The 25,762-nt window shown below is 40.5% G+C and overlaps 1 protein-coding gene across 9 annotated transcripts in view; it reads right to left on the bottom strand.

The window, feature by feature from the left end:
- LOC135493434 (relaxin receptor 2-like) overlaps positions 1 to 25,762 on the bottom strand; it is a 224,447-nt gene that overhangs the window by 25,965 nt on the left and 172,720 nt on the right. For all 9 annotated transcript variants that reach the window (XM_064780779.1, XM_064780783.1, XM_064780784.1 and 6 more), the window contains 2 exons: positions 9,115 to 9,264; positions 922 to 1,008 (listed from right to left, as the gene is read on the bottom strand). In XM_064780779.1, coding sequence (XP_064636849.1) covers positions 922 to 1,008; positions 9,115 to 9,264 — 237 coding nt within the window. The remainder of the gene's footprint in view (positions 1 to 921; positions 1,009 to 9,114; positions 9,265 to 25,762) is intronic.

Below are 25,762 nucleotides of genomic sequence, written 5' to 3'. Positions count from 1 at the left end.
TGATTGAATAGGAACATCACACAAAACACAATAAAGTGGGGGTACAATCGATTACGAAGCTGAAGTGAACAGTGATTTATTCCTGGAGCTACTGCTTTTGTTGTGTAGCTGCCATGTTTTGAGAACTGGCAAATAGGAGACTTCATTGATGGCTGACGTCATCGGGCGGGAATTTGAATCGGCAGAAATAATAAAAAGGCAGGTAGCGCCCTCTCCTGTTAAAATTTTGAACTTTTTCTCAATAAAATAGATTTTCAAGAATTTTATCTTAATATTAGAGCATATTTCGACTAATTCTGCTGCTCCTAGGCCGATATAGGCCAGTTTCCTTCATGCACTCTCGCTCGCAGGAAGTAGGTCGAATGGCGACAAATTTTGTTTTGAAAGTAGAGTTTGACCAGAAGTATCCAGAAATGCAAAATTGAAGTCTCTAGGTCTTACGGTTACAAAATGTGCACCATGGGTTTAACGGATGGACGGATGGATGGATGGATGGATGGATGGATGGATGGACAGACGGACGCCACTGAACAACTTATTTGACAAGCTCGGCTGACTTAGTCAGCTGAGCTAAAAACAGAAATACGATTTATATCAAATTTAGATTGCTAAATTAGTTTATTGGCGACATCGACATGCTTTATTTTGCCCATGCTTTACACTAATGTCAATTCTATAGTGGGTCATACAAGGCAACGAAGGTCTGACATTTAGATCTGAGATTTAAATCGCATGCGATGCGACGATAATCGCCCTTTGCGCTGATCATCGCAGGTGCTTTCAATGAAATATACTTTCCAGTCCCTGCGGTCTAAACCTCTTCGGCTAAACATGCATTTCTCATGGAACGCCAATTGATAAACGGGACAGAGCTTTAAAGTACGACTTAACCTTCCTGTAGAATGCTAATAGTATACTAACCACATTTCGATGTGTTCCAGGAATCGGATACATTTTTGTTGATCCCAGGTCCAATGATGAACTGTTCAAACCATCCCTCGCTGTCCTCTGAAAAGACACAAACGTGTGAAATAATTATATCAAAGTGACTATCATTAGCTACGAAAGCAGCAGCTGCTGACACAGCCATCGTTAAGACTTTCCCCTGTCACTGAAGTCATGGATGCTCATGACTAATCTATAATGCATTCATCAAAACATACCTATGTAAGAGATTGTCAGCACTTGTTGCCACCAGCATACTTCTACCTGCAGTCTCTTAAAAATATTGCTCTATTTGCACCAGTCTCATTAGTATAGTGGCGCTGATAAGCATAACATAATCTTTAACGGTGAGTCCTCCGCTTCTGATTAATAGGCCTATAAACAACGCTTTTAGACATATATAATTTGTTTATACTTTTGATCAACACACCCGAGTTCGATATTGTGCAGGTGGTTTAAAGACAAAATATCCAGCGTCAAATGGCTTGCTGAGTTTATCAGAGTTGGAATTCCACATTCTTTCTTTTGGCTCCGAGTTGGTCAATGCGATTCTGCTCGATCATGTTGCAGATAGTCAAAAGGATTAGCGTACAGTCTCCTGGTGCGGGCGAATTGATAATACACTTTTTTTACATAGATTAGTAAAGCAATTTGGGTGTATATTACAGCAAAGTCATTTCACAAAATTGCTGGGGACTAGAATTCCCCTATTTCCCGATTTTGTCACAGCAGAAAACTAGTCTAGTCGCGTGGAACGTGTTTCTCTATGAACAGTGATCGCCTTACGACTGGATCGAGTCGAAGTCAGAGATGCTGCGTGATAGCGCACGACGAATTCCGCACTGATATTATAATCCGCGGAGACACCACCAACCAAGCAAAAACACAACCTGTGAAGCAAAAGCCGTCTTTGAAATTTGATGTCAGGACTCGACCCGTAATAGATCTTTATTCGTTTTTTTCTTTGACAGTCCCTTTTTAAATTTCAATGCTTAATGGATTTCACATTAGGTAAAGGTGTAAAATCAAATTTTTCATTAGGAAATTTAAACTTCATTGAACATCTCATTAAAAGAAAAGCCGTGATAGTGATTATAATTTGTTATCTGAAACTGCACGATGCACGACGTATCAACGGAAACTCCAATTATTCCACTTTAAAGTGTCATGAAAATCATGATGAAGGTGCGCTACCAGCGTATACTACAGCCGTGGCGTCGACTGTCAACTATAGACTGAGTACTACTTATCTTTATTGTCTGCGAGAAAAAGGCAATTCTAGCGGCACTTGGCATCTTGGGCATGTCATCCAATGTTGTTCTCATCTGGAAGCAGGGACCGGCCGACTTGAAGAAGCCGCTGTAGCTGTAAGTTGTCGAAATTTCAAAACATTTCCGCAGTAATCTATCAAAGTTCCGGCAGTAGTAATTTATCATCGATCTCCGTTCACTCTTGCAGTTAAATTCGGATTTTTTAGTGTGCATTATTTACTGCGACACCCCGTACGAGCTACAGTTAGTGACATCATCTTACTACTTTCCTTCCATGGTCACTAAACTACTAAGCATAACAGCTTAAGGCATGGTATCAAAATCATTATATTCCCTATATCAATTAGTTGAATAGTAATTAAGTACATCCGCTATCACAAAAGGCAATCAAACCTTCAAACCTTCTACTTCGAAAATAAAACAAAATTAGACGAGTCGTCATATGACCTTTGGAGAACTTTCTTGACTTTTGAGAATACATGTAGTTTGACAGCTTTGTTAGAAACAAATGTCAAATAATATTGGCCTTAAAATATTATCACCTGGTGGTGTTAATCTGTGAAACAATTCACCTGCTATTTTCGCAGATGTTTGGCATGGAGAGGGTTGGCAAGTGCCCCTTCAAAAGTCACAAAAAAACGTGTGTATTTTACGTTATTTCGGCCAATTTTGTTTATAAAGTATGAAATTGTCTTTTAGCGGCCGGCCCCTCCTTCAAACACAAAAACTGGCTACGCTCCTGGTTTTCTGTTTGGTAGGGGTAACAGACTACAACATCTACTGAACTGAACATGGAATCAAACCAGCATTATCAAAATACGCCATAACACGTCGTGAAATTAGATACAGTTTTAATAATCGATTCGGCGTATTAACCATTGTCAGCAATCTCAACCAACCTCACTAAAACGCGCATCTGCCTCAGCTTTCGCATTACGACAGTGTATAGAATATCCTCAACTGCCAATCAAATCGATTTTAATCTTCCGGCTCGAAAATAATTGTGCTCGCTAATAATTCAGTAATCTCTGCCTCACGGAATATGGAATCAAGTTTATATGGCCTTGAACATCGCTATCAAAGAAATGATTGTTCCCAGGTCCATAATACCGTTTGAACCCAAGGTCGTACTCATGTATATTTTGTTCCATCTTGTCAAGATTACTGTACGACCTATGAGAATCCTGTTAGGATCGTAAATCTACATGACAGTCAAAACTGAGTAGATGTCAGCTAAGAATAATGTATAAGAATATTATCGGCCGGGATTTTCGACTAGGGTCAGTTGGACTTAACAGCCGTAAACACTGAGACATGATGACAGGCAAGATGATTAAGGAAGATCATGATGACAGGCACGTTAATTAAGGAAGAACATCACACGTTTCGATTCCAGATCGTTGTTGGGAAATGTCCGATTTGATTTGCCCTACATTGTCTAACAACATCCATACGTGCCATGAAAATGTTAAGGAATCTTGGGATATTTAAAACCTACAAGGAATTGACCCCAAATTATAAGATGATGATCATCAGGTTCGCAATCTTCATCCCAAAATGTTCGCAACCCCGGTTTTGCATTTGAATGATTTTTACTGATCGCATTTCTCCCCAATTATAATAGATGTATCAATTTATGGTTTCGATGTTCAAATTAGCAAGCGTACTCTCAAATCTTACATCAGGTTTATGAGATCACACCCACTGTGAAACAAAAACAAAAACATAAATGTGCAAACAATAAATAAGAGGAAAGTTAAACGGTTTATGATATCGTAAGTCATATCAAAGATGAACACAAAGATGAACACAGACTCTGTAAGCCTGCTGATTGGTGCAGAATAAAACTTTGGAAGTGACTATTTGGCAAGCCCGGCTCACCAAACAGCGCCTTTTTTCTGCCCTAGATGGAGAGCCGAAATCATGCATATTCAACCATCCAGGAGCTCATTATCATTCGTGGCAACACGGTCAGCAACACTGGAGTTACAGTGAAACGGTTTAGAAATGCACACTAATGCATTTAACATGCTTATCAGTTAAATCACGTTTATGACTTTTTTTGTAAATCCAAACATTCATGTACATGTACATACTTCTTCATGGATTATTGACCAAAACCCGAGTTTAGTAACAGAAATTGAATCGAGAGCGGGAAGTCGGCCATTGTTAAATATGCGCATATAAATTCGAATATGACGTCACTGCTCTCTGATTGGCCAACATGTTGTAACCTCTCCGGCTCGCCAAAGAGGGTAGTATTTTTGCAACAGGGTGGCTTTTTAGTGCTGTTTGGCAAGCGGCTCTCCAAACAGGACAACAAAAGATGCCTGTTCGGCGAGCGGCTTGCCAAATAGACCCGGCCTAAAACTTTACCGTCCATAAAGGTAGATACAAGACAACAATGAATACCATTCGTTATCTAATGCATATACAACGCTTGCTAATTGCTAAATAGTTTTCTAGAAATTAAGTTATAGCAATGAAGAAAGCATCGAGTTTAAAGCACCTGATAATAGACCCTCGTTCACGGAATCATAAAACTGTTCACGGCCAATTCTGGCTGCGCACGAGTTAATTGCTGAGATCAGCATTTACTGGCGAGCCATTGAAGGGAACGGATATAGATTAGCGCGCAATAGCACATAAACAAGTCAAAATGTCATCAAATTCAAATAAATTCATTCAGGGAGACGAGGATACGAGTATGGGAGAATATTGCTGCAGTATTGAAAAACCACCCGGCATGAAATAAATGGGCCACTTTTGTGTATTTATCACCATCGGTTTTTTAAAATGATAAGTGGGATTTGATCGATAGCCACAGTAAAAAATTCGCCTGAATGCATGATATCGGGCTGGAACGGTATTATACTAAATTCCGCATATAAACTGACTTGCTAGTCATTAATTAGTTCTTTGACATTTTTGAGAGAAAAAACATTTCTTATACATATTTTAGTGTTGGTATCTCATTGTTTTACTCTGTTACCAGAGGTTTCTCGACGCAAATCTTGATAACATCTACCACCACGCAACATCTTTGATAGAGGTTGAAAGGACTAGACCGACAAGAGCAAATAAACGTAACGGTAATGTAAAAACCCATCGTTTCACAACGAAATGGTAAACCACAAGGATTGACGCAAAATACGAAAGCAGTCACAAAACACTACACCGACGGAGCTGTCATTTCCCTTAAAACTTTAGCGCTTGAATGTGGAGGCACATTTTACCCCGTTAAACATTTGTCAAATAATTCTGGCATGCAGCTAAAAGATATCCAATGCGGAATACGAAGTCAAACTTTATCAGCGAACAACCAAATGAGTTCTTTTGTCGATGCCGTATTTTCTCCGCCGTTTCCGCAAACACGACGATAAAAACCGACAACCCGCGCCACATTAACGCATGACTGAGGATATAAGAAAAGAAGATGTTTCTCAGCGAACTGCAAAGGAAGCAAGCTGTCATTATCATATGCTTCTTCGTGCTTTTTCCTATAAATGCCAGATGAACCTTTTTTGCTTCCGCTTGTTTTATCGAAACGAGGAAAATTAAACATCCGCAAAGGGGCGCGGTTGTCACTCTTTCTGTTATTTTTGTTAAACTTTTGAATGAGGATGGAGTTTATTGTCACAATGCACTCCATAGTTTTCTATTGGTTTCATAGGCTATCATCGCATGTTTTCTTGACGTTATTCCCTTAATTACTTCGCCTTTAAATGATTCCACACCTAACTCAATACATACACCGTCTATTGTCAAAACTAGCTCACACCTGGGCCTTAATTAATTCCCAACGTTCTATTGTCCTGTTAAAGGGCGACGGGAAAACTTGATCATATCGACCCCCACGAATCAGCTTTCACGGCGAACAATAGGCCTAAAGCGTCAAGGAAAGATAAACGTTGTGTTCACTTAAATGCTCTTAACAAGTGACAATATAAAATCCAACAATCCACATGTCATGCGTCATCAGCGTACGTTGCTGCTATATATTGATTACGAACACATCCCCCCCCCCCTCGCCTCTACTCCAGTTCATATGGGCAAGTTACTTCGATCACATCGACTTTCCAGGAGCAAAATAAATAAAGGCAATCGACGAGTTCAACAGCTCGATAATTAATAAAGACAAAGAATTTGGAAGCAATACTACATAGCTAGGACTAGTTACCACATTTTGGCAATAGGGGGCAAGATAATTCAGCATCTAATCAATGGCTATTCATACTACTGTATTGGCTTGGTGTTGCTTGATTTTTGTCCCAAAATACATGTGTAACACGTTTAGTAGTGATTTTAAGACTCGACCTTTTATTTTTGCGAGGTTCTACAACCCCTCTAGGCATCCAAATGGGCATATAGCGTTGCAGGTCAAAGACGGATAAGTCATAAGAGCAACGGGTTGACACCCACGAACTGGTCTGCTCGTGATCATCTTCCACAGCTGAACCACGGGGTCGATATTGAAGCGCATCAAGTTTGTGGAAATGTTTAGCCCTCGATGAATCTCCTAAATGCAGACTGAGATAATGGGTCAATGGCATGGATAGTCCCGTGCTACCGCAGAAGAAGAAAACGAATATATTAAGGGTTCATAATGTAAGCTGCTCGAGTAAGGCTTCACCCTTCCTCGCACTCTATTCGATTAGTTTAGGTGGATATGCATGGATGTCAAAAAGAAACAGTGGTAATGCCGGAAGCATCATCGGGCTGATGGTTCAGCACCACATATTTTTGCAACAAGAAATGTGTTTCTTTCCTCCTGTCAACAATTAACTCATACATCCTCATTAAAACCTACGAAGCATTGGCGACTTTGGGGGGAAGATTATGGTTACTGTCTTGCAAATGTTCAGGTTACCGTCTAGGAATCAGTTATAAAAGTTGTTAACCAAAATTTGATGATACATATTAGTTCCTGATCACGATAAGTTAAAACTTCGCCGCAGACAATATTTCAAGAGAATGTCCTGACATTTCAAGACAATAATTGTCAATAATTATCGTAACATTTTAGTTTGGCTTTTTAAATCCATAATGTGTAGTTATGTGTAGCAAATTTACAACTAATTTTGCTCCACATTGTGTATTGTTTCTTGTGTATTTCCAGAAAAAAATTGATCGTGGCGATATTAGCGAGAAGGCCTTTTCGAAAAACCAATTGAAAAAAAAAAATACGGACGCTCTTTTCCATACTTTTCTATACTGTCGGTCTAACCTTAGTAATCGGACACCATTTGATGGTTAAATATTGTTCAGTTTGTGTCCTTTTTCAGCATCCGGGCAAATAGATTCCTGTTCAAGTGCGCCCTCCCATCTATACAGAATCGGTAGCATACTTTCTGTAAAGTTATGTTTTTATATGTCTCTTGAATGTATCATAGAAGCTGCTTTAAATGTCACTGTCTTATTAACTGGAAACACTTTCTACGGCTCGCTTTATATTTTTGCAAATGGTTAAGTCTATTCCAAAGTCTGGGCGCACTCCTGGAAGAGGCTCACCGCTAAATCCTTGGTTCTGGTGCTTTAAAGACGCGCTAATCAACTGCTTTGATTCGCCAAACTAAGATATTATAACAATTGTCTTCAGTTCAACGTACAGAATGGTCGGAACCTTGCTCTGAAAGTTCTTCTCTACCGGAAGAAAAATTCATTTTGATTTGTAGGAAATTTATCGTTCCAGAGGGATAACTTTTTATGCCCATGTGTACATTCACCTTAACAAATGAAACTCAGCTTCCACTCGAACAAGCCTAAGAAGGAATGAACCAGCAATCGATGAGCCACTTGGATGGTTATACACGTAATAAACAAAGTAACTGATGACGGTAATAAACATGGTGCTGGTGATAAGAATCTAATGAGCCACAGCAACTAGATAAGTCGCAATTCAGCAATCACGTTATAACCCAGCGAGGAGAGGCGCATGTGAAGACACTAGTACGGTATGAATACTGAAAGAGTAATTATTAGTAAATTAGAGTTGTAAGCCGCGATTAACCAGTACATCGTGTGACGTCACAATTCTGTAATTGACGTTCTAACCCGTCCACGAAAACTTTGTTTTATTCGAAAAACCAAAAGAAATGTCGTAGTCCGCTAAAGTAAAAATTGTGAAAAATATTATTTTTAAAAGATATTTTCGCAAATTTCATAATATATAAGAAATAAATAGGCACGAACATTTTCAGGCTTACAGTCACCACATCACATGCTCTTGTTAATGTATAATCAGTCAGACATAAGATTGAAAGGAAGCACAATTGCCCTTTTTGCGTCTGAACCCGCTAATGATGCTATGAATCCACCTGTTACTAAAGCGAAGGCAATCTCGTATCTCAAGAAATAGCCGCAGGCTGCCGATATTGTCTATTACGAACACATTGTCTATAGATTAATCTATACTTGGTATGAAGTATAAAACACTTGCCATATAAGCAAAAAACATAACTAAGTGACATGCTACTAGCTATCAGTCCCCTGGCAAAGGATTAACATTTTAGAAAGTGATCACGGCAATTAAGGCCCTTGTACTGCATCCGTTATACCACTTAGTATTTACTATCTAGTAGATAAGCTCCATGAAAAGTAGATCTTTGATATGAGTAGCAAAATGAGGGATCAATTCCAAACATAAAAATATTTGGTCACTTCCCAGATATTACATCAAAGACTGTGCTGCTGCTAGGCTTGCCGAACGAATGTGGATGTTGGAATCTTGAATAATGATTTGTTAGCTTTTTAATTTGGCTTACATAAATAAACACACCGTGGAGGTTTTTCGGCGAATTGAAAAACCATTAGAGATTGTTCACAATCTCAAACACCAATTGTTTATTTTTTTCATCCTAGGTAAAATATATGTGGTTAAAAAAATCTATCAACTTACGACAATGGTAGTAATCCTCATCGGCGCTGTTTGGGCAATCATTATTTCCATCGCACTGGAACTGCTGGGCAACACACTGGGTCAGATTACCACATGGGAAGTAACCCAACGGGCAATTCCCGTCAGCATCCTGGGTTTTGATGGGCTCCACTGCAAGACAAGAAAGGAAAGAATGCGTGAGAAGCGCCAAACTAACAGAAATCCAATAGCTTTGGCAGGGCTGCTGCTGAGAAAGTTACCCAATGCGCTACTTCCATCAGGGCCAAACAAGGCAAGTCGCCAACCTGGCGTCGGAATAGGTGACTAGACTTCATCTCCTTCAGTTACCGGTACCTTTTTTACCATGTAAATATTCATCAAAATATTTTTTCGTTGAATGTGAAATAGTACCAAGCTATACATTGTTTCTCCATCATCTGCCTATAGCTGAGCAAAAACTATTTTTGCGAAGGAGATATAGATACCTAACAAATGAGTAATGTGCGTTGCACAGATAGTAATTCAGTCGAGTTTATAACCCAAGTTCCATTCTTCAGTCCCACATTGGTCTTCAAAGTCAAGTCATAACCAGAATTCAGGGATAAGTGCGCTTTAGCCCGTTATTGACCAAACGCCAAGTTACATACAGATTGGTGTGAAAAACCGGCCCAGTTGCTCTTGATCGACGATCGGCTTGACCGCAAGGCAAGAGGCGAGATGAATGGACCGAAATGATATATTATCGAAATTATTATATAAATACATATATCAAACAAAAGAAAATGAGGACACACTTTCTATTGTTGCGACAGCAAAATGACCACCATTGGGAACTTACATGTAAGTCAAATCCCCTGCCGTAGATTTGCTCGACTGTAAGTCAAGAAAGAAGGCAGTGGCAATTACTAATTCTAAGAAACCCTCAATAAATAAGACAGTGATGAGCAACACATGTTCGCACACAAAGAAAGCTACGAAATAATGGGCAACTTCCTATATCATGGACACCCTATCACCTTGAATTAATTGACGGACTATTTTAATGGATCGAAAGTAAGAAACAAGACCAATTGGGTTTGCTTCAACTTACTTCGGGCGCCACTTCAGTTTCAAAAAACAGTTTCAATGACAAAATCGAGGCTCACTAAGATTCTGATCAAGGTCTTTTTTCATTTTCTTGTACTAAAGTTTCCTCTAATATTTTGGTTCAAAAGCTAGTTTAAGATTTTGTACATAATTAATCTCACAAGTAATCGTACGTGTAAAGGCCGGTGTGACGGGGATAGTAGTCCTAGGGCTGATAGTCCGTGTAACAATAGCCCGCATTGCTAAATGTTTTGGTTAGGGTTAGCGGTACAATAGATCATGCTGCTTAATTGGTCAAATACAATGCTACCGGACTATGACTCCAGGGGGACTATATCCACTGTCACACCGGCTAAAGCAGGGTCTTCAAATGCAGAAGATTATTATAATCAAGCTATGATCACATAACGAGTGCACGGCTGGGCAATTCTTGTAAATTTCTTATTTATTTATTTATTTCGTATGATTCAGAAGTACAGTCAACTGTTTGTTAACTGGGCAATTCTTGTATATTTCTAATTAATTTTATTTATTTCGTATGATTCGGAAGTACAGTCAACCCTTTGTTAACAGCGTGCGTATGTGAATGTGCGATCAGTTACAGACGTTACTACAAATTATACGTATATATGAATATCATCAGACACGGACCAAAAACACCCCAGGATTCGGAGGCCCTTTACACTCACAACACCCTACTCGTGCACAGTATATTCAGCAACTCCTCCACCTCGTTCCTGCGGTCCCGCGTTCTCAATACGTCCCTGAGTACTGGCCCAGACTTGAGATTTAGGATCTGAATCCTTCAAAATCTTGCAAAGATGAAGTGATATCTTAACTATCGTATCGACTTGTATCATCAGATATCCACATTTTCCCGCCTCAACTTTTATCACTTGTTCAATAAAAAACATAACTCAGAGAAGATAAGTTAATGATGAATAATTCAGTGAGCGGAGACGGCCGGTGGCAGATTACAAGAGAAAACAGCTGTACCTCTTTTAAAGCCATCAACTTTAAGTGAACGCGACATCAGATATTCATGGAATGCAGTGCAGAAAACTCAAAAGGGAATAAGAAAATCCCGCTAAAGCTCAAAGCTCAGAGCGAGAACACAAAAAAACAATTTGAAAGTACAATTGCGTTAAAGCGATTAAATATGTAATTTTACGAGTTGAATCACGCTTAGCTGGCGCGTTAGAATAAAACTGACAATATCAAGGTTTATCAAAGGTGACCACGTTATCTAAACGATGTAGACGAAATGAATCTAACCAGCGCTGAGAATGAAACTTTGTTTAAGAACTACAACACAATTTCTTTTTGGTACCGGTATGAACCGCCAAGGTACTTTAGCTCAATGTGCATGCGTCTTTCTTGTATAAAGCGAATTTCGCCCGAGCCCTAATTCCCGCGCCTCAGTCGGTATAAGTAATTGATTCATCATCAAGCCAAATGCGAGTTTCTAAATGGAACCCTATTGCGGACCCTATTGATATCAACATGTTCATCAGGCCAAATCTAACTAACTGACTTGCGCCAGAATGAGAAGGTGCATTTTCACCGCCCGAGAAAATGTAAAGGTCAGCTGAATGGCTGGTCGTGCAAAATCCCCTTTAAACACCAGAGTGGCGGCAGGTGTCTTAGCTTCTCCGGTATATATTGACCCTTTTCTGACACGAAGGAGCATCATAATGGTGGCATGCCAGCGCAGGTGTCTTTGATAATATCTTTTATCGCCATCGAATCCCGGCGTAATGTTGAAGGAACCTGATCGGAAGAGTCTGTGGCAGTAACCCGTTAGACACGGTTGCCCTTGAGCATCAGAAATCTGATAAATCTGTTTTTGCCCGAGTTAGATTTGTGCAAAATTACCTCGGGCACTTGAAGTGTTTATTCCTATTAGACGTCTTGCAAGTCTGATTAAAACTAATTAAACCTGCCCGAAAGGCAATTGAATCACGAAATATGATGCAACCTCAGCACCATATCGAGTCAGCACCTTGTATTACTGCTGGCAGGGCAGAAAAAACATTATGCTAGTGACGACAAGCCTCCAATATCGATTCTCCTGCAGTGCCGAATCCGGCAATAAAAAATTGTGTAAAAGAACTCTAAGCCATTGAATAGACTATACAATTACAATTACAAAACTGATTTCTCGACCCCGAAATTCAAAAGTCGACTTCGGAATTATCTTGAAATGGACTAATGACAAGTCGTCTTACAACACAAGAACTCGCCGGCCAATAACAGCAACGGCATTGTTTATTGACGCCACTACAAAATATTCATTACAAGTTAATTAGTGAGATCGATACGCGATCGTCTCGTTTGGTAGCAGTACGAATAGAGGCCGGTCATGCAGACATCCAACAACAACCAGGAGAATCTTCCCGACCACAACTCGCTCCAACCAGGTCCACAGGAAGATCAGTGCCCCTTAAGCCGGGGACAGGAAACTCTGTTCAGTTTCTATCAGTCTTCTGAACGAATTCCAAAGCGAATAACATTTTCTAAACCTTCTCATGTCTGCAGTTCACGGCCCCTACACATAATTGAGAAAATTACGTAACCTCGCAACCCTCCTTGCAACACTCAATAGCCCCAATCTTTTTTACTAGTCCAGCGGACTGCCCGGCCAGCTTGTCTTATTTGGATAACCTCATATTATATGCCACTATGTAGCTATTTCTTCTTCCTATGGAACGGTAGTTGATAAAGTATGGAATTAGTGAAACCTTGGAAACACTGATAAACCTTGGAATATTCAATGTAAACCATGGAATCACTGTGCAAATAGCGCGGGAAATCGGGTGCGTTCCTTCCACGATTTATACCCTCCCAACTGACAGTCTCGTCCCAGCTGACTTTATTGATAGCAATTTGCCAGTTAGTTCAGAAGCCAACATTTTTAATGTGGAGGATGACGTCATCAATTGGCAATGCGCTGTGGTCGTTAAAATATTTTATTTCTCTTCAATGGAAACAAAAATTAGTTTTTATGATTGTTTTGTATTCCATAGACGATAAAGTATTATGCTCGGTACTAGATGCACGAGATCATAGGACAAACACACACGTGAATAAAAAAAACCGCTTAGAACTGGTGACGTCACAAAGATCTCTGCATCCCTCGATGCGTACTGGAAGATGTAAGAAATCGCTCACGGCGAAGGAAATTTTCATCCGCAAACTTCGGTAATAAACATACATGACTAGGCTTCTTTTATTCATCGTTTGTTATAAAATATCAGTCAATCATAGACAATTAGGCCTAGACATAGTCGTCGACCTTATCCATGCATAATGCATGACAGGCCCCCAATTTTCTCTGTGTCACCCTGTATGAACAGACCGATCCGTAGTTCAAATAGGCCCCGCGTGGTGGTGGCGTATTTATAAGAGGAGCGCTATTGGTCCATATTATGGGTGTGTGGTGGGCGTGTCTTCCCATATTTGGGAGATCAGTACTGTACACTGGAGGCGAGGTACAACTGGGTTGTTCTAAAATATAGACTATTGAATCGGATATGCGACAGATTTCTAAATTACCATAAAATTCTGATCTGATCATGTAAGAATAAGCTCCAAATGTTGATTCGTAACCACGTTAGGTTCGAATGGCATTATTTCATGTTTTTATGCATTTTTAGGACTGATTCCAAGGTTTATCACTGGTTCCAAGGTTTCACTGATTCCAAGCTTTATCAACTACCCTATGGAACCGTTTCCATGCCTTACACAACGATGTCTATCTGCAATAAATGTATGTACATTGGGTCATCCATGCCTCAACCACTCCTATGCTCAGAATAGCTCCAATAGTCTTACCAGATAAATGAGTAGAAATACACATTTGTGTGGAATTTCGCAAATGGTCTCCGCTTCCTATGATTTTCTACATGCAGACGAGTAGAGCAACCTTTTTGTTTCAAGATAAGAAACAGCAATTCTTTCAACTCCCTTAGGGTAGGTCGGCCTACTTGTATCACCCGTTTGCGCTATCCTCGCTAACTATTCTGAGACTCAAGACATTCTTAAGACATTCTTATTCTTGACGAATGGATACATTGTGCCGTGGGCGACAAGCACTTCATTTGTTTTCCGTAGCGACACTAATATGTTCATGTTGCCATGAGGATGATCTGTCACATTTTCAACTTTCTCCGCAAAACCTGAACATGCCAATCTTTGATGTTTATCGGAACGACATTTTTACTTTTGTGGAATTCTGATACAGCCTTTCCCTCGCTGTCGTGACGAGAATCATATGTCGCTACTTCTTTCGTTCATTGATTTTATTTTTCGCTAGAGATCCAACGAGTCTCGAACGTGTTCATGCAGATATGGTTTCTGCATCCATTGCATTACATCTTCGTATTCATATAACTTTGTCGAGGCCGTCAACCATTTTTTTTATTTCGTCATGGTGTCCACGAGGAAGTCGCTAAACCCTTATTTCCATTGTCCTTGAGCCGTATAACCGATGTTTATTGTACCCGATGTCTCTACTGGATTAGCAAAAGAGCACATCAAGTGAGAAATATGATCCGAAGTAGTTTGCGATGACTACCTCTGACCGAAGACGGGTGGGGATGACAAGTCAAATGAACCCAAATAGCCCCAAGCCGTAGTAATAGAGCAAAAAGAAACCGCTTTTGAGGAGGATAACCAATTCTGGCTTAATATTACTTTTGCTAAAAAAACCCAGGCCTTATAATATTGTATTTGAAGCGTTTAAAAGTTTCTTCAGCTTGTATGATATAAAAATAGACATACTTCTCCAAACGTGGTATCAATAAAGAAGCGGATGCATTTAGTAATATTGCCTCACCTGCACAAACAACAAAACGTGATAGTTTTAATCATACTCTCGGGCACAAACTTGATCAAGTATATAGGATATTAACTTTCGTAGAAATTTCATTCGAAAAGGCAAATAAAGCTAAAGCAATGTTGAACCCGGGTTGATAGACCAAGTTTGCGAGGTAGAAGCTTATTGGGTATCATAATCTTCCTTTCTATTTTTTTGTTCGAAATTTTGCACATCAACGTACTTGTCACATGGCTTCAAAAGATAGCTTAACTGACGAATGAAGAAATTCACAGGAAGTAATGATAGAATAGTCACTTAAAGGAGTGGCCGGCTTTTTATTGCAGTATGTTTTTTCTTCTCCTGATTCATCAGTAAACTATTTTTCGGAACGTATTTGATGCTTTTCCAAAAACGCGTTATTCCTTATTTCCAGTACGCGCAAATCCTGCACGCCGACACCCAAGTTCACGTCACCCCGCTATTAAGACGCAACGTCATTTCAATTTATTGTCGCAGTTGTGGGGTTATCAAGCGCCATCAGCGTGACGTCGGAAAAATCGATATCAGCACCAAGACGTCACAGGGTAGATCCCATCTCAAGGAAACGCCCTACTAGTGCATTGTTCCACGTGGAAAGAGTCGATGCATGGAGCGCTAACTCGGGTCGAATCGGAGACAACATCGGAACAGCGCGATAATTCCGTCAGATTTTGAATTTTTCTTTTTTTGTGTGCAATTTGTTGATGGAAACTACTTATGTAAAATAGGAGGTGACTGGCCAGCCGACAGCTAGGGAATATTGCCCTTAATAATGTCAGTGGTCCTTTAATTTGATGTCAACCAAAACTATTGTTTTCTAATCATACACTATAACGTGTCTGCAAGACTTTTTTCATTAACTCGACATTTAAAGACATATGCTGCAATGAAAAAAGCTTTTTGAAGGTTTTCGAAATAATGATTAATGTAATAAAAACAATCATGCCTTCGCATCTCAAAGTTCTATAAATGATTAATAAATTTTTATGTATGCCGTTCTGTAAGCAGTTTGGAAACAGTTTGGTAAATAAGCATGATAAGAAAACATAACTTCTGTCAATTTACATAAAAATGCGTATTGTATTTGGTACATTATATTAGCTTCAGAGACATGAAGAAGTTGACACTGCGTTAGACAGAGCGCACCTTTTCCAGTTCCTAAACATATGGGACGAATTTTTGATTGCTTAACATGCTTATAATGTCTTGTAGACACACAATGAGTCCAACAATCGTCAAGCTAATCGAAAATTCCGTTAATCATGAAAACTAAATATTTAACCAGCCAGTCACGAACGTGATTAAAATGTTAAAACTTTGGCTTTCATTTTCAAATATTGGATAAACTGCTAGATTAAAGGGCGTCTGAAAGATCGCGAAAGATCTCTTTGTTTGTATAAGACAACTTTCCTTACAACACGACGGATATTAAAGGCGCCAGCGTGTGCAAATTTGAAATCCGTAGGTCGGGATGAATGCCATTCTGGCTTCCATCGGATTTCCGTCTCCATTCTGAAGTGAAGTCGGCATTGTTCAGTTCCCTATAGGTAGGCATGGAATGGGGCAATGTTCGATGCTCAATATCAAACCTTGTCACCTTGGGGGAAAATGTCAGAATATATGATAATGGCAGTGCCACGAAGTCACCTATTGGTTGAAAGAATGTTCCTGAACTGTCACCATGCAGTCACAACACATTTTGTTAAATACGATTGACACCAGGATAGTAATTAGCAAAGTAAAACTCAGGTAAAACGAATATGTCCTGAACTTCACCACTTGAGACAGAATAACGAGAACACGAAAATGTTGTTTTCCATGAAGTATTTGGCCACGTATAGTCCAATCCACAGCCACAGAACAAAGATGGCATTCAAATTGACCCAATCATCTCCTTCCTGCTCTGTTCCTGGCGAACTGACAATCGACATAGCTATTGGAGTCCAATTTCCCTCTGCTAATTGCTCTGTTTTCGACTGTGACAGCATTTATTCAAGACATCACCAGACTACCTCCCACTGGGAAAACAACTGAGGCTATACTGGTGTTATTACCTTTTAAAGATGATCAAAGCACACTTGCCGCTGAGACAAAATAGATAATTACGGAGATACGATAAGACAGTCATGTGAGTGTCCAGAATTCTTTGAGGGATATTATAAATTCCTGGCAACCAGTATAATAACGTCACTGCCATTGTCTCTTGACGGTCAGGATGGGAGTGAATATATGTATTCGATGAGAACGGTAAAATTGGAATGTGTCCAATGATGATTAAAACAACATCATTCTTCCTTTCCATCACCCTATAGACATGCCTAACCTTACCCATCCATACACAAACAATTTCCTGCCTATTTCCCTTCCCCACAGGGCTACCATTGGAGTCGAAAGTTGAGCCCAGGTTTGCTTTTCACAACAACAACATAATTATGAAGATGCCAATATTGCCAATGATAAATAGCTGTCACGGACCAGTAGTTCCTGACTTCGTTTTAGGCTAGCCAGGGCCAACTTCCGAATTTGAAACTAGATCCCAAGGTGCCGCGACATCGGAAATTTGCTGTTATCTGATCAAGTCTGTGAACAAGGCTTATGTACATCCTTTCTAATAGACAAGTCGCCTGATGATCGAAGCATCATACACCTCGTGTCTCCACAAGGAGACACTATAGGTAAATAACAGCAGACAACCGCTTCTGGCAGTGTCTAGACAATCTTTTAAAAGATTATTCTAAGGGCACATTTGTATAAGAGTTTATAAAAGGACATCTAAATGTTTTCAGACAACACAAATAATTATAGCCATAATAAAATATAAAGTCACCAATCAATAAACCTAACAAATCTACATGACTCGGCAATCAAAACTGGTTGGATCTCTTCGATGGGATGCAGCCAAGTGTTTCAGAATGCCATCACTGTGATACGAATTCTCCATTATTCTCAGATAGCAGGTATTCCGACCAAGACGTACGTAGTTATTGGATTTTCCTACTCTCTCTGAGTTTCCCAACAACGTCAATTTATATATAGAACGTACCTTCTTGGCGAGGCCAATTTTTATACACTAATTGACCTTATTTTCGGATGTGCGCATTGCTCGATCACCTGCATTCTTTACAGAGAGCCGTTCACCTACTTGAACATGTTGAAGCAGACAGTGACGCCCTGAACCGATTCTAGAAAAAAACACCACCATCTCAAACGCAATCACATCGGACACGGAATAGCATCACTCGAGACTGATATGATCCGTATTGATGACACCTTATCTTATTGTCGCCTGGCAATGACAACGTCCTCTACAACTAATAAGAGGGTGCCTTATCCGAGGTATTTATTACAATGATCTAGGACTATTTTTCTGGGAATGTGGCCTGCAAAGATAAATGTCTGTCTTTTCAGAGAAGACGAATATTCTTCATTCTACTATTTTCCGCTCTGTACGGTTTATTTCTTGACCTATCTGGATGTAATGTTCAGGTTATCATTTTTTTGTGTCCATCTACTCATGTGCCAAGAATGAATGTGAAATATCCAGCAACAAAACATGGCCTACCGAGGGGACCATCAAAATGACCTTTGGACTTCACTGAATCTGCTCTGAGAATGCTGTAGTCCTAAAATCCTGTTGGGTTTTGAGGCAAGGATCAGTAAAAAACAAACTTCAAAGAAATCCGACAAGTAGTTCGCCCTCCAGAGCCGCAAGCGATGCCGACATAACATTTACGAATGGACTATATAGTCAAATTCAAAACCAAACCACGTCTTCATGTATCACGTACGTTCAGAGCCCAACAACCAATGGATCTTGGGGTGCCTCAGTCGCTACTTAGTCCGCTGCTTGGCGGAGTGACAATCCCAATCACCAATAAAGCTGTGGGCCAATTCGTGTAATCAATCGAAAATCTGTAATATAATTGGTTGAGATGAAGCCATACTGTTTCAAAAATCGAAATTACGATATCTAAATAACCATCATCATGCAATTTGAGATTACTGTTAGATTCATTATCCGACTCTACATAGTTTCGTTGGACATTATTCACCTAAAAGTGAGAAACGTGTGTAGCCTAATACACAGTCTTCGGATCGAAGACTGTGACTCTTCGACAAACAAAGCAAATATGCGTCTGATCAGGACCAGTTTGCATTATCCTTGACGTTGATCCATTATCTCTTTAACACGAAATCATATATAGATCACAGATTTAGAATATGAATTTGCAGAAACTAAGCCATGAAGTTTACATACTGGTATATCGCACGATCAGACAGGTCGTCCTCGTGAATACCGGTATCGGGTGCCATTTTGAAGAGGCTTCTTGGGGTGCCATATATTGCATGTATTATGATTGGCTATTTATACTCCATGAACAGTGTTATTTAAATGTTATTATATGGACAGGTCGTCACAGTCATTGGCTAAAGATCTGTAAGCCACACCAGCGGGTATTTCCAATGTTTTTTCATTCGATGTTCCAGAGGGTATAAGATGCGGTGCTTTTGCAGATTGTGCGCGTATGATAAGTCACAATAAAGGCGGGACCAGGGCCTACTTAGCCCGACTACTACCCTTTTGTGGACCTCCGAAATTAATGGTCCTATTTTTAGAGTACGAAAGGATAGGCTACAGGTAATCACGAGGAAATCCCGTGATAACCACGTGTTTTTACCATTTAATTGGGTTAAAGATACCAAGCTTGTATATTGCAAAACTATTAATAAATGGCCCCTTTCGGTATTCATATATCGCATGAATAGGAAGCCATATATGTCACATTTCGTTAGTCAGAAGTGACTTGTAAGGTTTCACAATCTCCGTCTTATTCAGATATGAGCTACAGATTTATACACGAACTAACGGTGTGGCAACCATCGTTAATTGAGCCATACTTGCCGATAACGTAATATAAATATAAAGTCAGAAGAAGTGTAATAAACACAGAAAAAAATAAAGCATGCTATTGTTTATTCTCACGAATCGCATAGGTTACTACAAAAAGAAGTACAATTATTAAGTAACTAATCACACTTGAAAATGTAGAAATGTTTGGGAAAGAAACAAAACATCCTGTCTCATCATGTAAGGTACGTGTCATTGAAAACATATTGCCGGATCATCAGCAGGACTAGAAAGCATGACCACATCACACCAGTCCTCAAAAGTCTCCACTGGTTCCCTGTTAAACAGAGAATACAGTTCAAGAAACTCCTGTTGTGCTTCAAGGTGGTGCCAGATGCATGGTATGGCACCAGCCTACCTGAATCTCAAGTGCCACCAGATCGTCATCTGACACCACATTGGTGTACACACGATCAAGAACCAAGTTCGGTGACCGCTACTTTTCCTCATGCGGCCCCCGCTAAAGCCCGCAGCACACCAGCCGCCAACTTTGGCGACAAGAAGCGTTCAGCTGACGCTTCTCGACGCCGAACATGGCGGCCAGTGGATCCCGACCAGAGCACACCTGCCCAGAATCGGCGTCCAGTAGCGTCTGTTCCGCCACTTTAGGCTGCCATTTTGAAATCATGTGACATCAAGACGCCATAGCCTCGCCGCCGACGCCAATTCAGGCGGCAATCCGTAGCACACCTGGCTTCTTCTTGCGTTCAAACGCGGCGACACGCGTCAAAAATCAAACATGTTAGATATTTGGCGTTTAGTGGCGGCAAGTCGCGTTCGCCGACGCCGTTCGTAGCAGACTAGGGATTTTTCAGGCGTTCAGGACTCTTGCGGCAAAAAACGCCTGTGAACGCCGAAGTTGGCGGCTAGTTTCCTACGGGCTTAATTGAATGCCCTGCCGAAGCATGCACGACAGAGAGGCTGAATCTTTCTTTGCCTTCAACCGCCTTTTAAAATCCTGGCTGTTCATCGTCTACAATTTTTCTGAAATTGGGATAACAGCGCCATCTAATTTGTACCAGCCATGTCTACTTACACAACATTCAAAGCCAACGTCAATTCTGTAGCTTTGTATCCTCTATTCATGCATTTGTGCCATAAATACTCTTTCATTTGCAATGTACAGAGTCAGTCAAAACTGAAATGATGAATATGCTGATTGATCACTTCGTGAAATCATTGACGAACACATATAGAAAATTTTTGATATAAAAATATTATGGCATGATAAAATAGTGTTGCTAAGCGCATTCGAAAACCGCAATCATATGGCGGAACTGGGTCTTTCATCCTCAGCATTCTCTTTTGACTAAATCATCCACGCTACAATAGATGATGATCGAAGCTTGATTGGATGTGACAACAGCATGCGATCCGAAGCCCCGCGGCGGATGCGGAATCAGTGACAGTGTCTGAGAGTTGAAATTTCGTGATAATTACACGAACCCTGTTTTCTAACTGCTCGCTTAGGTTACGTTAAGCTCGCCCCGGCTAATCGAATCTGCCGAGCGTGCCAGAGTTAGTGTATATATAGCGATCGTTGGATTCGAGTGTGTGTTTTGCCCAAATGGACGTCACGGGATACGCAAACCACGAACAGGCTTGGTCGTTTGGCCGGCAAATCTAAAATATGTGAGAGAAATAATGGTATTATACCATAGTTCAAAACAGCTATTTCACTTCTGTCGCCTTCCGCGAATCATGTAGTATTTCGCGAATATTTTTAGTGCACACCTTTTTTCACAATTCGAGAAAGTAACAATCGTGAGTTTAAAAAGCCCAGATTCATTCTCAAGATTCGCAAAAATTTGACACGCAAAAATATCTTGGTTCAAGTACAGTTTATTCGTTAAATTCGTTAGAGTGGTCATTCATTTTGTGTGGATTGAAATGTATTTCTTACTTTATACATGTAAGGATTGATCAAGACGTATTGTTACTATTAACACAACAGTTTCGCGCGCGTGGCGTCTTATTGAGGCCTGAGACAGGACTATTGCTGTGAGTTTGGTTAAAAATATTGCTGAGAATCTGTTGTAATGTAACCAATCAACACTATCTTACATGTCTTAGTTTTTTGCCGTCATTGAGGTCGTTTTTCTGCTAGCCGCTCGAGCGGTAGCGCAATGACTGTGCAATACCTAGTCAGGCATCTTTACCCAGGAATCTGTATCAATAGTCACAGCAAGACACAGCCCAGTAAACAGCTCTCAGATTATCGATAGATCCGGTATGGTTGTGACATGGGACCTCGGATCGACGGAAACTGGCAGAAAATCGTGCTAAACGGCTCACAACTGTTAATCTAATCACGTCAGTCAGGCTAATCATCCATTACGCCCGACAATATTCGGCATAATCATTGGCATGTCAATATTGAAGTATACTGTCTGTGTACGACGGGTTGCTCTCGGCATATTGCCATTATCAAACAGCGTGTTCACAGACACCTGCGTATTTGCCAATAAAATTGGCCTTCATTTCTATATCGACTCGAGAGAAAAAAAAAACATAATTTTGGTCGGGCGCACGATTCTTGTAGATCTAGAGCTGAAACTTATAGTATAATCACTATTTTTTATACCATCCATCATTGACCGATATTCACTGCAATATCTTAGTACTGTAGTTACTGTTATAGACTGTCAAGTTGATGAGAGTTCGATGGTTATAACCTGCAGTCATGTATGTTTTGCGACAGGTAGAATATAATTGTCTTGTCGGTGTGACGACATGGTGCGGATGTGTTACGAAACAAGCCGAAGAACAGTGCCAACCAATAATAGCATTAGCATTTGCTCGCCGATCAACAAGTAAGCGTAACGATTCTTCCGGAGAAATTTACTTGACGAGTCAAATGTGTTTCGATATCTTTGACAGTTCTGCACAAGGCTGAACATGCTTAAATTGGGTACTTAGTCGTCATTATTATTATACTATAATTAACTATATTATCAAAAGAATAGACTTCGGGGAAAATCTGGACGACTGCTGTACAAACAACGCCACGTTTACGCTAAACCGACCTGTTCACCATCACATGTGTCGGTTGGTTGGTATTGATTTGTTATTTTTCGCTTTCAAGTGGCTTCTTAATCGGTACACACAGTCCATATAGGCTTAATTGAACTTCATACATTGCAATTCACCCCAGGTTAGAGGAAATTCATATAAATGAAGACACACATTGCGAAAAAAGCCGACGATTGTTGCGTCCGACAATCGAGTTATCATCTGGCACAGCAGGAAGGCGTCCGGAAATAGGTCATGATGCGCACCGTAGGGCATACTGACTGGTGGAGAGTTGATCTCAGACACCACACTTATTTTATTCAGTGCAAAATTCAGACACGCGAATGATGACACACAGTGGGGGTGAACTTCTTCCCCACCAGAGTGTGTCTGATTATCGCCCTGGGCTGAATGTCTCTGGCACTAGGCCTACAGTTTCAATCAATGAATGACGAATGCCACGGCCTTGACCTGATATGCGTGCATCTGCATGTACAGCCTCTGTGCACCCAGTAGTCATTTGCCTTTAATACCCTGTGCAAACGTGGGTCTTCACATAAAAAACAAAGCCACTTCAGCAAAAATGCCTAACCCCATACTTCCAAGACGCTCACCGAGTAGATATTTCTAGTGAAAATTATTTCTTTGAAGTAATACGTTTTTGATATCATGCGAGGTGAGGAAAAATCGCCATTCGTCATTCTTCCTCATCAAACCGGCTTACAAGCCTGTGACATCGATCCACACAGTGATATTGTGATTTCTCCAGGGGCTTATCTCTCAGTTTCATCCTATCGAAAGATTATCGTCGTTTTTCAGCAAGTGCTTGTGATTACTAGGCACCCGGGAACGCAGTAGCAGAGGTGGATAGATAAAGACGTTGGGAGAAACTATATTCCTACTGTGCGACACACAGGAAGAGTGACATCAGGTACTCGATGCGCCACGCCCAAATATACGCAAAATCGACTAGAAATTCTCCCCGATGGATATAGTGCCATATGTACTGTACATTGTTTTTGTTATGATAAATGTGGAACGAAAAAGAAGTTAAACCTTATCAATATCCGTTCGCCTGTATTTCTTTAAAAAGACAAATGCATAATAACGCAGCATCCATGATGGTTGAACAAAATACTTTAAACCATTAAGGTCAACCATCAGGTTGGTTTTGCAAAACCGTTGTTGACGTTAGGGGAAACACTGAGAAACGGAACAGTCACTGACTATTTAGGAACGTTGAAATGTAGATAGACGCGTTCTTCTTATAGTTTCCCCCTATTGAAAAGTAATGGTCTCTCTAGCTATCTATGGCATGGAAACACTATTCTATAACAGTCGCGTATCTCGTTCCGCTCGACTTAAAAATGTTGAATATCGAGTTCCGATTCAGTCAACGGATTATTGAAAAACCAAGTCCGTATAATTCTGTGTCTAAAAACCGATAATCTACCAGCAGGCTCTCCTGTTACACATAGCTGATCTAAATCATGCGCCAAGCTCTGTTCCCGAGAAGCAAATGACTTTTCAAGCCCATACAAATGATTTCTAAATGGTAAATAAAAGTTGCGTTATCACTGTCACATTCTAATTATATTTCCAACCCTTCGGCGACATCTATCGTCTCGCTAGGAAATTTACTTGAAAATATAGAATAGCCAAGGGACGGGGGTTGGGGAAGCCGCATCGAAATAAGATTCCAAAATGGAGGGCGAGGGGGTTAATCGTCCCCCTTTCCGCGTCAGCAAGAAGAATAATGAACGAATGAAGGGTAGGCCAAGTTATTTATGCGCTCGACGTAAAAGATGTCGCCACGGGTGTGGACACATCCTCGGCAACATCTATCGTCACGCAAGAAAGTATTGGCGGTGATTGGAATTTAGTTTAGTAAGCCGTGTGGTGTACGGCCTCACCGCAGGTTTCTTTTGGACTGATAACTTCTTATAGATCCTGTTCACTCGTAATGCGTTTATCATGTTCACGAGGCTTGCTAAGAGGAATGTGCACTGAACTCACTGTCGCGTTTTTACGCCTTGAAAAAAACGCCGATTGTATCGCTTGTGGTGAAAGGGTGCAAACAAGGGTGTCGGGTAGACTTTGTACCAAACATACAGCTGGCAGGGACGGAGAAAGACGACTCCCTACCGTCGAGACGATTTGGATCGGTTATTGATTAGAATTAGCCTTGATACCAGGACAAAGACGTGGCAAATATTGACCTTTCCCGAGGATTCGACATCTCGTCACACAGTTCGTATACGTTTATCATTTCTTACTGATAAGAGTCCCTACCCAAATGCCAATATTCCCAAAGTTACCTAAGTGGCCGCCTTGATGATAGGCTCCAGATGGTTTCGATTGATTGGCAAGTTTTAGTCGTAATTACCGTGACTGTCGCCATGGGCTATTACTTCTTGAGGGCACTCACTCCAATACATATATAGAAGACAAACCGGTTAAGGAAGCCGCTTCGCACATACACCTTGGTGTAATACAGAACAAATACAGCCGAACAACGACAACAGCAATTTCCGCCGCTCAAAAGCTAAAGAAAACTCTCATGTGCATACTAGGTCCGGGGATGCAACCCAACAAATTTAATCCCATCTCCAGTTACCATATCTACTGTAGAATATGCCTTCCGAATGCACTTTACGGCAGTGAACTATGGTCCAATATGTCTGAACGTGACTTAATGATCTTAGAGCGTGCTCACAGATTTTGTCTCAAACGAATGCAAGGATTTAGCAAAATCACTCGAACTGTAACAACACAAGCCATGATAGGAAGTATAAGCCTAAAAG

This window comes from Lineus longissimus, chromosome 9 (assembly GCF_910592395.1).
Source record: "Lineus longissimus chromosome 9, tnLinLong1.2, whole genome shotgun sequence".
Classification (NCBI taxonomy): Eukaryota; Metazoa; Nemertea; class Pilidiophora; order Heteronemertea; family Lineidae; genus Lineus; species Lineus longissimus.
The sequence above is the reverse complement of the archived record's forward strand: the minus strand, read 5'-3'. Positions and strand labels throughout refer to the sequence as shown.